We start from the raw sequence: 15,747 nt of genomic DNA on the forward strand, positions 1-15,747 counted from the left end.
ACTGTCTTGTGGAATAGACCTCTGTATCAAATGCTCAGGGTGTGGTCCCCTAAAAAAAAACCACTTTCTCCAGTTTGGACATCCGATTAGTATCTCAGCCCTCATACAAATTGAATTATTTGTATGGTGCATGTATATTTGGTGCCTACTTGTACCAACGTTATATGTTTAAGTAAATAAATAAAGTTTATTGACTTAACTATTAATAATTAGATTATCTCAGTTCCAAGTGCTTTGCCTAGAACTCAGATTTTCTGAATTTATTCTAGTAATTGACCATCTAGTTTATTTTATTATAGATAGGTGACTTATAATTGATCGACACTTTATTAATTATTCATCGTGTCACTATTGTTTTGTGCGATGGCTAATGATACTACTATCCGGTTGCTAGAATCTCTAAGTAAAATGAGTCGGTTTTGAATATTTTAAATTATTGAGGTACTATCCTGATCTTAAATAGATTATAATTTTGATTTTCTCATAATTTATAATGAATTCACCATATAAAACTGTAGATTTATTTGGACATAGTCACGTCTGTCTATTAATGTGAAGTTGGGATTTCCCACTTAAATCTATTAAATTATTAATATTTTCTATGACATTTGGGTTCTTGTTTAATGGAATCAAACTTTGTATGATGAAAATTGATAATTTAGAGTCAAAAACACTTCAACTGCAGTGATTTACTCGATACAAACATCGTATATTTATCAAACTTTTTCACTTGGTGTATCCTAGTATGACCGGTTAACTGATTAGCTTGAAAGAGAATATATGAATCGATAGTTGAATAGAAAATAAGCTTCCCAACTGTATTTTGTATATTTGTAAAATTAAAAGGTAAAGAAAGGTGCGAACAATATTCAGTTGTACTTGATTACGTAAGGGTTTGTGACGATTTTAAATGTTTATGGATTATTGAAGTTTTAAATAATGTCAACCAAACTACAAATTTTGAGAAAAAATGTGATCTGATGTCAATAACACTAAAGATTAAATGTATGATGGTAAATTCACAAATGTGAAGATAGCTATCTGTATCTTACGTCAACCAACCATATATCGTGACCAATTACTGAGTAACAGCGAGCGTCATGTTTGTCTAGTCGTGTTTGCTGACTATAATTTTATTCTAAGTGAATTAACATCGCATGTATCATGTTTTAATGCTAATTGGGTTGAAGGCAATCAACAGAGATTATTGAACCTAGTTTTCGTATTACTTAACAATTAATCTAACCTGACCAAATTTCCACTTAGCCGGTAAAATCGATCATCATTAAGGATTATACAAACACTATATAGATTATTACTCAGTGACCAGTAAGCTTAAATACTTCAGTCCCAAACAAAATAGTTCGTAGTTTGAATAACTCAACAGTAAAATTTCCGTGTGTAAAACAGGATGATCCCAGTCCGAATCCCACGATAAACATTAGTTTCATCACGACTTCGGATACACAATTCTGACGAGTATCTACCATAAAAAGCTCTAAGTCTAGTGCGGCTTTTCACTCATTGTCTTCGACAACGTAACATTGTATTGAATACATAAATACTTACCAAGATGATCACCTTTTACTGTTTACTTGACAAATAATAACAGTTTTCATTCTTTATTTTTCTTTAACTATAGTCATGGTATAATGAATATATTCAACTAGAACCATTATTCATTTATGTTTCTACGCACATATTTACTATAAAAAGTTTTCATCAGACAATCTGTAGCCGAATTAATAATGCTGATATTTTGCCAAACACTATTTTGACAAGTGATTGGCTTATTCTTGGTATTCGTTTACATCAGCTTAAATCAGTGTTACATATCATTATGAATCGATGGATACATATTGTATCTTTATGCAATAATGTTAATGCTCTGTTAGACAATGCGGAATTATCAAATGTTATGAGTCAAATATATCCACAGAAATCCGGATGTTCACGTAAGTCTTTCCTAAATGTATTACTTATTAGTAGTATAAATTTACATACCAATAAACTAATGGTTTCCAGTTTCAAGTTCAATTGTAGTCATATGAGAATTTTGTGCACAAATTTTAATTGCTTATAATAGTTTGAAAACGGTGCAGATGAACGGTAAATTTCATTTATTTTCATCTCGTGATCACGGAGTGTAGGAAAATGTTCACAATTACTTACATCTGTTACCCGTCGTGGAGGAGCACAGGCCGCCCACTAGCGTTCCCCATCCAATTCTGTCCTGGGCAATCTTTTCCAATTACTATTCACCCTTTTCCTGTTTGCTTCCGATTCTCGACTTAGTGTGCCATTCGGCCTTCCTATTTTTCATTTCCCTTCAAGATTCCTAGTTAATTTTTGCTTCGTGATGCAGTTTAGTGATTTCCACGATGTATGCATATATTTGCCTGGTCTTACGTTGTAGCTGACGGACTGACTGATGTTCTATCCACTGCCACTGTCTTTTTCTAACTTCGCTTTCATTTGGAAGCTGCTTTGTTCTCTCTCACAGTAGGATGTTGCTGATGGCATCCGGTCAACAGACATTGAGTATCTTACATAAACAACTGTTTATAAATAGTTGTACCTTTTTGATGATGATTGTAATAGTTCTCCACGTTTCAGCTCCGTATAGTAAAACAGTTTTGACGTTTGTATTGAAGATTCTGACTTTGATATTGGTTGGTAGAGAGTTGTTTTGATTTCCATATGTTCTTCAATTGTAGGAATGTTGCCCTTGTTTTGCCAATCCTTGCCTTTATGTCTGCATCAGATCCTCCTTGCTCGTTGATGATGCTTCCCAGGTACGTGAAAGATTCCACCTCTACCAGAGCTTCTCCATCACGTGTGACTGGTTTGGTTGATGTTCTTTGTGTTGTATTTGAGGATCTTGGTTTTTTATTGTGTGTGTTGAGGTCTACTGATGCATAGGCTGCCGCCGCTCTAGTTGTCTTCATCTGCATTTGCTTGTGTGTATGGGATAGAAGAGGATGCTCATCTGCGAATCCGAATCGTCTAGTTGCATCAAACCTGTCCATTTTATTCTGTGCTTCGCTTCAGATGTTGAGGTCTTCATAACCTAGTCAACTACCAGAAGAAAGAGAAAGGGAGAGAGTAGGCAGCCCTTCCTGACTGCGATCCTGACTTCGAATGCACTTATTAGTTGTTCTCCATGCACGACTTTGCACTGTAGTCCGTCATGTGAATTCCGTATGATATTGACGATTTTCTCAGGAACATCATAATGTCGAAGACGTTTTCATTAAGTCATTGTTATATCGTGGCAAAGACACAAGTACGGGTAACTCCCAGGACCTATTAATGGACGATTATTCTATATATATTCTTATTGTATAACTATTCAGTGACTAGATTATGTATATCTATATTCATCTCGTTATAAGCCTCATTTTGACCTATTGATTATTGTTATATGACTTACTGTTTCCTAAGTTATACTCAGTTTACTGATTATTGTCTCCCACGCTTACAGCCACATTTGGCTTGGTTTTGTACAAATATTATTTTCTATTTTATGGTGTGATGTGGCCTGTCTGTCTGGTATATAAACAAAGTATGTTTGAAGTAAACGATTCATATTGCCGAGGCTGCTATTGGTGTTCTGGACTCAAGTGGACGGGCTAGGCGGATTAAGGACCAATAAGGACGCGAGATTACTCATATTAATCGACCGTGATTGTCACAGTGTTAAGGTCGTAGAAGTCGTATTCTATTGGCGGATAATTCACGCGAGTTACGTCCTTGTTTAATTTGTAAGGCCATAATAAATTAGCGACGACCTTGAGCAAGTCATAATAATTGTCTACAACCTTGATCAAGACAAAACAGTCCTCCTATCCATACTGTCAAGTGCTCTCCCATTATTAAGGAAGTTGATATAGTGACGAGTTCCATTCGATTGATCGTTAAACGACTATCCGTAGTGCTGCGATTCGGTCTGTGCACAACTGATCCTTATGGAATCCAGTCTGTTGATCTCAAAGCTGGACATCTACTGGATCTTTCCTCTGGTTCAGCAACACTCTGTTGAAAACGTTTCTTGGTACCGATAGTAGTTTTGATGCCTCCGTAGTTTCCACACTTGCTCAGATCCCTTTCGTTGGTATCTTGATGAGGTGGCCTTCTTTCCAGCCTGTTGGTACTTACTCTTCCTCCTAGATCTTCCTGAATAGAATGTGGAGCATTTTTGCAGTTACTTGTATGTGTGACCAGTGCTTCAGCTGGTATATTGTCAAGTCCTGCCACTTTCGCACTCACAAGCAGTAAAATATTGATTAAATCGAAATAGGGTTTATTCTATCTTATCAACATTGGTTGTTGTGAAGTTATTTGGCTCTTGTCTTTTTCATTTGTAGATATACATCGGTCTTTACGGTCTTTTAATTATCAAGAGGCGATAGACGAGTTGAAAAAGCAACAAATATTATTAAACAGTCTATTTCTTAACGAAGACACAAACTGTTCACATGATGTTGTTAACGATTTGGTGGGAACATTTAAAAATTCATCATCTCCATCGTCTATCGTTGCTGATGAAGTGAATGATGGTATCATACATAATTGTCATATAACGAATGAGATATTTCTTTCATCTAAATCACAAGTGTTATGTACAATATGTCATAGAAATCCTTTAATAGATAATAATATAATTGATGTATCTTCCATTAATATGTTAATCAATGAACAAGTAGAACACCTCAAAGCCTTAAATCAATACAAGGTTGACGACGAAAAGAATACAATAAATTTTGAACAAAATCAAATCTATTTAACTACATTACAACGTCGAATAGATATGATTTCAGAATGGATTATACATTTTATAGACGAAACTGTACTAGCATCATCATTCAATGATGAACTCCAAGAAAATGCAGAGGTGGGTTTCTTAATGGATTTTCATTGAATGATTTTTCTTGCCTGCTAATTAATTAATTTCAATGAAAGGTTGTAGGTTTTAATTCAATTAAAGTGAGTGTGAAACAAACATCAGAATATGCAAACAGAAATTCAGAGTCTTAAGTTTGCAGATATTAATGTCTCAAGAAAAATATCGAAAATGAATGAACTGTAACCCAAAAATTTTTTTAATGGTTCTGTTTCAATTTCGTATGGTTCTTTAACAATGCTTTAGACATTTTCCAAAGTTTATTCATTAGGATCAGTGTCTTTTGTGATGCTCACAGCGTTATTAATGAGCATGGAATTTCTAGAATTTATTTCTTAAGTTGGTCACAAGTAATAATAGATATTTCTCTGTATGAACTATGATCTCAGTTAACTCTTAACAAACCGGTGAGATAGTTAAGATTGATTATTTGACTTCGTATTTGAACAACAAACAGCATTACATAGACTAATTCACATTTAATTCTATGGAATGAGGAAATTTCACTCTTTACATAAACAATTTAAAAGTAATTATTTCTAGAAACAAAGGACTTCAAATAGTGATACCTTGTTCCAATCAAAAGATAAGAGCAAGCTATTGACAGAGATTCGGCTTTATTTTTTTAGGAACTGAGACACATTCTATTGATTGAAAATATGACTTTATTTTTAAAAGCAAAGAGATGTATATTAATAAATAGGTGTACATATATTCTTGGTTCACTTTTAGTCAACAAAACTTCCTCCTCATTCTTGATAATCTCCAGTACCTTGTTCGGTTTCAGGTATATGAAGGATACTTGTACATCCAATATTAGTATAGGGAACCTCACAACATGGCAAATAGATTTTAGTTTTCGGTTTATATTTACAATGGACAGTTTTCTTGAATCTAATGTTGAAGTCATTCTATCGATATCATTTTTAAGAGATTTCTTAATAAGTTTTATTGATTGATCGATCACAAAGGAAGACGAAAAAGTTCTCAAGCCTTACCTGACTTTCATTTGTATTCTCTAACTGTTGGTGAATGCATTATTTCTCAAGAATTCAATTCAAATCAACCTACATAACTATTTAAATCCTCATTTGAATAACTTTAAACTTCATCCATGAAGTTGAATATGACTGTATGAAATTCTCATAATCACTGGTTAACTATCAAAGAGACTCGAAAAAAGTTCCTATACACTTTCATCTTATACCATAGTCAATTGGACTCCAAATAAAACTTCTGCTTAATTCTACTAACCTTTTTGGATCTGCTTCAAGAGTTACATATGGAGTATAGTGAAAGTTAGCCTGGAATTTATATTCAATCTTTTTTATTGTACAGTGTTATTTTGGTATTCCAAGTTGTGTAGACCGAAGTGAATCATAATATTGACTGATGATATCAATCTCTGATTATAATATTTTTCTTTTCGTCTTTTTTCTCTTAAAAGTTAAGCCCAACTTTTTTTTAAAGATCTCTTATCCTACTACTATAAATATTACTATTACAGATATTTTTAGATCAGTTAGTAAAAATCGAAGAGTTACTTCAAAATTGCCTCAATGAATATGAAACTATTATTGTTTATCATGTTAATGATATCAATATAAAAATACAATTAGACTTATCAATACTACTTATAAATTGTCTACAAGTATATATTAATCAGTTAACACAAAGGATTAAACATGAATGTGAAGAGATTTTAACATATATCAAGACAAATGTGAAGTGTTTAATTGAAAAAATGAAAATGATGTTATTAGTCGACGTTGACGATATTATGTTTATACAATATCCATATCATGAAATTAATCAGAGATGTACTTCACTGAACAGTCTTAAATCAGTATATTCAACTAAGTCTACAAATATTCAGGTAATTTAAAGAAATGTTTATTGTTGTTTTTTAATTGGTCCGCTGGTCCTGATTTTCTTCTTTTTTATTAATCATTTGAATAAACAATTAATTGATTGATCCAATTCTTCAATGTTTTTAATATTTGAAAATTTTTGTAATGATACTCATTGTATGTCAGTGGAACACAGGCCTAATGATAAGAGGACTTAAGTCCGATTTTCTTATTTTTCAAAATTGATCTTTACACTGAGGATGACTATCTACAAATGGTGAAAATGTATCTCATTTGCGAAATATTGGTTTATGTAATTCTCCTTGAGTCATATTAGGTGTGAGGGAAAAGGATTACTTTATTACTTGGATGCTTAAACTAAAGTAGATTAGATGAAGTCCAAACATAGGTCTTATTGGTTGAAACCCAAGTATTGTAATGAAGTGCTCGGATGATCATAAGATTCCTCAAATTTTATGAATAATGCTTAATTATTTTTTAAAGCGATAACCCTAAGTGCTTTTTTACAAAATTCGATTTTCGGCATGAGCTGTCCGTTTTTCTGATTGACTCCGATTGCTTTTAGTAAACTAAATTTCCGTATGCTTGAAAGTCATGTTTTCCTTACTATGTATACGGAGTTGTACCAATTCGTTTGTAATACTTGTTTTACTAATAATATCAGGTTTTCTTGCAATTAATCTGCCAGCATTGGCTGTCAGGTGTTGAAGTTTCGTGCAATGATTACAGTTACCGATCGCACTATAGCGCCAATCATATCTGAGTCGTTCAATCATACCTAACTTAACAAGTATTGTGGGCACGTACCGAACTACAGATAATAGGATATATATCACTAAGTCACAACTCTAATTCACTGACCTACTTTACTAAATTTCCGATCCCTGGAAAAAAATTTAAAATCCAACTGTTTCGTTATATTTTTTATAGATCTTAGGTTGATCTCAGTCGAGTTACTGTTGAAAACCAGGGATTATTAGACAGACGTGGTGAACGCCTATGTGAGGAAGTAAAGCATACTAGTCGAATACCATAGTAGTCAGCCGGAAATATTATGCTTCTTAGTTGGTAACGATGAATAAAATGATTCAGTCACTCTTCATGATTGTGATATGATATACATTAACGGTTGTCATCAACTTAACTGACTTCTGTGTCGTGATTTATAGTCACTATGAATTCATTCTTCGCCCACCAAGATATTTCACAGTAAAGGAATGGGTATAGTGTACACAATTCTTAGTCACTTCAAATGAAGCAAATTCAAAATCTCATAAATTCACTCAGTTTATTTATCTAAAAATCTCCTTTTAACCCAATAGGATCCAACTCGTTCTTCTAAGGATTTACTTTTCAATCCGTTATTTTATAATGAAAATTATTCATTTCTCGACGTTTAACTGTAATTATCTTTGATTTACTTTAAGTAAATCTCATACGATAGTCATAGGACTGAATGACGACAGATTCCTTTGTTCAAAGTGTAGAAAATCCATTCAGAATAATTAATATTGTTACCATTATTCTTATTTGTACGTATTGTTTTTTCTCCACCTTATATACAGGAAATTCAGTTTAAATTATTGTATATGACATGTATTCATAATCATTTGGTTAATTTATGTAAAGTAGTCAATTGGGCCAGCATAAATGCTCATTCGGATACAACAGTTTTATTGCGTCAATTTTGTTGTTCCTATACTTATTTAAATCGAATAAATAAATACATTGAATATTACAATAAGTAAGTAGTTTATATGTGCGTGACCTTATTCAATGTTGTCACTGTTTATTATAAAACAAGGTCGAGGCTATCTGTCACATCTTTAGTTGTTTAAGTGATGTGTTATATCTAGCATTTCCGTTTACATTTTCTGTTCATTATGTGGTTGCGTGCTACACATTAGTGTTAATTTCTACTAAGGATTTCATTTCAACCCCTAACTTTCATCATATTTGTATTTCTTTTTTTATTCTGATATATTATATGTATGTTACACTGATATATTTACACCAGACTTCTGCGGATAGCTGCAAACCCTTGAAATTAACTCTTTAGTGAAAGTACGGTCTGATATTCAGCACTCACTTATTAGATGAACGGGAAGATAGTCGGAAACGTTGGATACAATACGTTACTTGGACATTGAAAACTTTTTGGTAAACCTCAGTGGTTCATAAAGTCAATAGCATAGTTTATCATTTAAACTTTAAACTTATTACCGGCTTTCTTTGATTGTATATGTGTGTGTGTTTACCACTAGTGTACATTCTCAATGAACTCTATTATAATCATCGACTCGACAATGATTAACTACACCGTCAAGGGTGATTTACCTGAGTATAGTGTTGTTTGTTTCGCTTACCACAACAACAACAACAACACTAATTTCCACATCATATCTATAGTAAATGATAACGCTAATTAGTTCTATCCCCGGAACAGAATGTGCCTCCTGTTATTCACACTGTAACACATTATATTATACATTTAATACAATACCATAACTAACCATATATAATAAATCTCAAACAAGATCATCTGCGGTATATAAAACTGAGCAACAGGTATATAATCAGTAAATTGTAGTTTATTGATAATAAACGACAATATCAACCGTTAATAAGATATATGGATGCATATAATTAAAACGATATAATAATACCGTAAATCCACTGTTTAATAAATGCAGATTATACGTATATGTATATCCAGATTCGCCAGATATTAGTTTTCAAAGTTTCAGCTTTGCCAATTATTTGCTCCTTTTTAAAAGATAGTTTATTATGAAGTTCTTATCAGAAAAAATCGTCACTCTTTGGTCAGCCAATCGATCTGCAGCTCACCTAACACGAAGCTTGTAATTATGTTATGTGATTGTGAAGTAAGGATGGGCCTGATCAGAATAGTTAGACTCAATCATAACAGTTTATGAACTAAAACAAGCTGCTTCCGCCTAAAAGAAATCCCTGACCACTCTAGGTTCAAGTATGAATATAGGTCATATTTACGCAGAGTTTTAAATGAAACCTCAACATAAAGAAGCAGTTGAAATCTTAAGTGAACTAATTTTATTAGTGGTTTTCATCATGGCTTGTCATGTCTGAAAACCAGGGTATATTGAATATTTACTTCTCCCAGTATTAAAACTCGTTCGCGATCCTAAATAGTGACCAAATAACAAAAATAATAATGACGTCTATTCCTGATGTGTAATACTGAATAAAAGTATTTTGTATCTTTATGATACATTACTCGATGAAATAAGATATAGGTTAGTCAAAACAGAGATGTTTCACAATATAAATTAGATCGTGCTCACTTAATCAAAAGACAGTTTACAAGTTTGTTTACTTTGATGTGAACAACTTTCTTTTGTTATAAGAAAAGTTGAATGTTGGCTAGCAACAGAATCCAGAACGCACGTTTCATTCCTTTTTGAACTCGTCAGTTGGATGTACCTGCATCCCAGAGTTGATATTCACTCTGGGACTCAAACCCAGCACTATTCGTTTCAAACCCCATCGCTTTATCCACTTAGCTCGTCATCCTTATAATACTTGTGACTTAATGCAATATCGAGGCAATCCGCACAGGATGCACATATACCAATAAAAGACTGATCAATTGTATTCCTAAACATCAATAGTAAGATTCAAACAAACAATACAAAGTGAATTTAACTGTCTTTCGTGTTTGATGCATATTAACATCACAATATGATTGTTTAATAAACCTTGCTAGATAGACTGCAGATCAAGCATACGTAACCCGATCGCTTGAAAGTCATCTATTAAAATCGATATTTCTTAGTGTACTTGACTAAAAGTTAGTGACGACTGTCAAGTGTGAATTGGATTGATACAGTACATAGGCTTATGGTTCAAACAATTAGTCATTTTTAGAAACCATATACTTTTGTATGAAGGATGCACAGAAATCAATTTTACTCACCCTTTTTAAAATTTTTATAGTACTCATCAAGATGAATCTACTGATTCAATAAAACTGGGGTCTAGTTTAACATTATCTGCCTTGGATCCACTTCAGGAAGGGATGAGACAGAAAAATTGCATTAAGGTAAATATTTTTCCAAGGTGATGTGTGGATTAAAATATTTGTTGTATTTAATTAATGATAGTAAACAATATGAAAGTGAGTTATATAATCTTTGTTCTTCAAGGCATTTGTTAAATCTTGTGGGCAACTATTAAGAATTGGTGTTTGGTTGGGCCTACAGTAATTGCAAGTGACAAACTGTCAAGATTATTCTAATATGGATGGGATCTATTGTGAACTGGACGCTGCTGAAACTGTCACACAACACTTCAACATTATCTTTAAACGATGGGGACATAGAAAAAGAAAGTGGGCTCAGAGACACTTAATACTTCGACGAAGACCAGTATGGAATGAAGCAACTCTGTACATATGACAAAATGTGACCCTAGGATTGACAAAAAATTGGCAAACTAGGAGTGGTAACAACGATGCAAAAAGCATCAAAGATTATGTCGAAACGAAATATAGACTAGAAAAGTGTGCTTGAGTCTATCGTTACGGAAGAGAAATTAACATTTAATTTATTTATTGTTTATGATGCTCGTGTCTTAAGGCAATATCAAGGCAATCCGCACAGCATTCACATGTACCAATAAGACACTGATCAATTGCAGTCCTAAACGTCAATCGGAAGATTCAAACAACCAAGACCAAATGAATTAAACTTCACCCGATTGCACAAGTCAGTGGACTCAGTAGTTAAGTGGATAATGCGATGGCATTTGAAGTGAACAGTAGTGATTTCGAATCCCGTAACGTTAACTCTTGGATGTAGGTATGTTCAGCTGACGAGTCCCAAATAGGACGAAACACGCGTCCTGGATTCCAATGCTAGACACTATCTATCTCTGCTTGAAATTTACATTTAATGTAAAAACCTAGATAACAACATGAAATCTTCCTAGCAGCTGTCAGCTAATAATGTAATATTTGTGTTGAGATTAATCATATTGTTTCTCCTGAAATATCCCAAATAGAAATAGAACGTCACGTCTAATGCGACTTGTTTTTTCTTAACATCGATTTTCAGTTAGTGATTGTCAATGTGTCACGAACACTGTCTTCAAATTCCACATTAATCACTACATAACTATTGGCCTTCATCTCACATATTTCTTAAAAGTTTTAAAAATACTTTTTATAGTTTTCAGGCATGTGATTTTGACTACTTGTCAATCGAATGATACATCTCTTATTTGACTTCGTATATATTCGATCAACAAATCACTTTAATAACAACGTGGATATCAAAAGTCGAAATACGAGAGTTTCGTATAGTGTTTTCACTTCACACACCCATTTCGGCAAACAAATAAAGAGACTTAAAACGGAAACAGGAGACGTATGTACCTACTCAAAATAGTACTTCATAGAAGCATTAATGTAACTCAAGATAGATAATGCATAATGCTAAAAGTAGACTGAGACTGAATAAAATAATAAGTATGCAAGCACACAGATGTCCAAGTGTAGAATTACAAGGATGTGAATATAGGAGTGACACATGTTGATGATCACATTTTCCTATGAAATAAGTTATTATAAGTGTAAAACTGGCTTAAAAGTCACATGTCTGAGTCTTATTAAAATCTGTTTAAAACTTAGGATAAATCACATAGGCGCTTAATAACATCAAGATGAACTTACTGTGATTTTAAAAACAGATATTTCATAAAACTTAGATTTGTCCAGACGAGTTATTCACCATGATACTTTAGTCTTTGTTTAAACTATTAGAAATTATGATAGTCAATATGTTAGTTATTCAATTCTAATCAACATAGAACCTGGAAAAAATGGTTATAAATACAGTTCGCCACATTTTACATCAACACATTGAGGGTTAAAATTACAAAGATCAAAAGCAAGGGGAGAGAAAATAAAACTATCTGGTGCTATGGCAAACTAAATATGAGAATTCTAAGTTAGGAAGAATAATTATGATCGAGGAACGTAAAGTTTGGGATGATATTAAACTGGACATTTAAAGAGAGATATAGAAACAACGTAATTACTACCGATTTCGGGTTATCTCCATGTTGAGGTGATCCTGAAAATTTCTCTTAACAGACTTGGCAAGCTCAGGAAAACATAAGGAAGCATTTTATCCAATAAGCCTTTGACTAGAAGTTTTGCTAGAAACATCACGAAAATGAAAAATCACATGTAGAGTTTCTGATTGGCTGATTACTACACTGGTACTATGTTTAGTAGCATTCCAGAATTTTCGGGAGAACCCAAGGACTTTTAAAACACTATAAAAACCCTATATTTTCTGTACATAAATGAACCATTGGAGTGAAGTGCTTTTCGCATACTTAGCGCCTTTTCTCTCGTGTTCAAGTCACTGTGTAGATTTAGCTTGGGGGTTACGAGACTAGCTTAGGATCCGAGTATAGCATTCAATTAGCAAGACTTATCACTCCAACCATAAGTTAGGTTCAGAACAATAGTCAGTGATTTCACTAAATAATGTTACGCCTTCCTAATGTTCTTCCACTTTATACTATCCAGCAATAATCTTAAGGATAGACACTGGGTGTGGATGGATAGCACATGTCGCAACTGCTTTAGTCGATGATTGTTTATGATCTCATTAATCGGCTTACCGTTTCTACATAATACTGTACCGCTAACCTAAACACTACCCAATGTATGGGTTTGATATACAAGAAAAATGCTTCGAATATATTTATGATCACATGTTTGCAACATAAACACATCCACCATCTTCGTAGACCATGTTCCACACTTACACAATAATAGAGATCGGGATCTTGTACAGTATACAGCCTTTCGACAGAAAGACAGATTTTTCATCACAAATGACACGAATGTAAGGAATCCAGACGAGCTCTTTCCATCTGTTCTAAGTTTTTTCAGCTGTTAGTTCATCAGAAATGATGAGATTTCTCTCCCCATGGTTAGTCTTGAAGTTTTTCGAGACCTACCTTGAAGCAAGACTTTACAACTAGAAAGAACTCGTAACAGCCTCACATTCACGTAGACTTGTTCTTGTCTGGATTATTTGAACGCTCAAATCTCGTTTCAATATTGTAACTATCTTAATGCTATCAAGTATTTTCATGATTATTTATTAACTTTTTACGCATATACCATTTTTACGCGAATGTGTGTGCGCCTATACTATTCTTGGGCTATATCGAATCAGACAATTACTTTTCCATTGATTTGGACTGAAAAGTTTACATCCATACTAGACAAGCGTTTCACGACCACATACGCCATATATAATTCCGATGTCCTACAAACAATGTACACCGTACATGTGATCTGTTGAATATATTCGCATGAAATATATCAATTTCCTAACACACTTCGTATCCAACGTCTAATGTCATGTTGTCAAATAAGTCTTGTTGCATATTGCGATAAACCAAAGAAAACGTTTGAAATTAATCGGGATTTATAAACTTTGGAGTCAGATTGAGCCTACGAATTGGCAAGCCTCAAGTTTGACTTAGCCTTCCTACAAACTACTGGTGTCCCTAGCTTTATTCTTTTAAGAGAATTACATCTCTAATATCCTTGTATGTGATATTCAAATCATTCAGAAGATTGTGTTTTGTTAATGTTTTCATCAAACACTGCCATTCTTTTACACATTTGAGTTAATCTATGGACTTTCTAATAGGGAATCAAGTGAAAAAGTTATAAACTCTAGAAGCATGCTTATAGCGGGATTAAATCAAAATATAAAACTCCGCCTGTAGCTCTTCTAGAGTTACTGTCGGTCCCAAGCCCAGGTAAAGGAGGAGGGTTGGGCATGGGGTTAGCGACCCCATCCCGTAGAAAAACTAACTCGCTAAAAAAACGCTAACCAGTAAATCAAAATATGAGAAGTGGAAATTTTTTGTGAGCGTCATTTGTCAATGCATGGGAAATTCAAACCTACAGTTTGACATCATTCCTCCATCTTTTATCTTACCGTTTTAAGAGTCCCAAAGTATCTTAAAAGTCTCTAGAGGCTCGGATACTCCAGGAAACGTTTTGTCTGATCAGCGTCGAAAAAAAGTTTTTCAGAATCATCTGCGAAATACAGAATCACTTTGATTAGATATTTGCCTATACTACTACTATGCTTGGTATGGTTCCAGAAACCCAAAGTTGTGTGTGACTTTATAAATACCCTCATTTTTCTTTGTATATAACCTAACCTTGAAATAAAGCTTTTACCCACAATTTACATCCTTTCTATCTTACTTCATATGACGTGTAGAAGTAGTTGAGGTTTATTGAAACCTGTTAGGAAGAAGATTTCAACATATTTGTAACAAGACTTATCACTATTTTAGTTATTTAATTCATGACAATTCAATAAACAATAATTTACTTAAGTAGAATAAATCTCCATCACATCGTAGACATCATCAACTAAACACAAATGTATAATTTAATTACATTCAGTATTGATATGATCGATTAGTTCCTACTATCGATCCAAACAAGTATTTTAAAAAAGAAAAACCACACTCATAATAGACTATTTAGAAAAGAAAATGGTTATTTGGAATTAAACTACCAATGTGAATTGTTTATTTATAGTCCAGATTATTATCATTATCATTTAAATATCAAGCTTCAAGATAATCTTAAACATTTCTTCTATCTCTTCAATGAATAATGAAGAAGAAGAGTAGTGAGATCAGGAATGATCATTTAATTAGTAATATAAATACAAATATAAGTAGTATTATTATTAATAACAATGGAATATCGAAATATTTCTTGATCCTAGATTTAAAAAACAAAAAAAATTCAACAACATTCATTAAATATATTACTAATACTAATAAACATTATTATTATTTATTATTTCTAAACAAATTTAATATAAATAAAAAGTATCCCATATTATATCCTCCTTTACAAATTGAATATAAATATTA

At 33.0% G+C, this 15,747-nt stretch overlaps 1 protein-coding gene across 1 annotated transcript in view; it reads left to right on the plus strand.

Annotated features, from left to right (window-relative positions):
- Positions 1-12,021, plus strand: part of Smp_143600 (putative normocyte-binding protein 1) — a gene marked incomplete at both ends in the record, with an annotated part of 33,899 nt that extends 21,878 nt beyond the window's left edge. The window contains 6 exons of the mRNA XM_018796296.1: positions 1,643-1,955; positions 4,368-4,894; positions 6,411-6,779; positions 8,340-8,518; positions 10,750-10,855; positions 11,989-12,021. Of these exons, the coding sequence (XP_018650523.1) occupies positions 1,643-1,955; positions 4,368-4,894; positions 6,411-6,779; positions 8,340-8,518; positions 10,750-10,855; positions 11,989-12,021 (1,527 nt within the window). The remainder of the gene's footprint in view (positions 1-1,642; positions 1,956-4,367; positions 4,895-6,410; positions 6,780-8,339; positions 8,519-10,749; positions 10,856-11,988) is intronic.
- Positions 12,022-15,747: the final 3,726 nt, after the last annotated feature.

The sequence above is a fragment of the Schistosoma mansoni genome, chromosome 2, assembly GCF_000237925.1.
Source record: "Schistosoma mansoni strain Puerto Rico chromosome 2, complete genome".
Taxonomy (NCBI): Eukaryota; Metazoa; Platyhelminthes; class Trematoda; order Strigeidida; family Schistosomatidae; genus Schistosoma; species Schistosoma mansoni.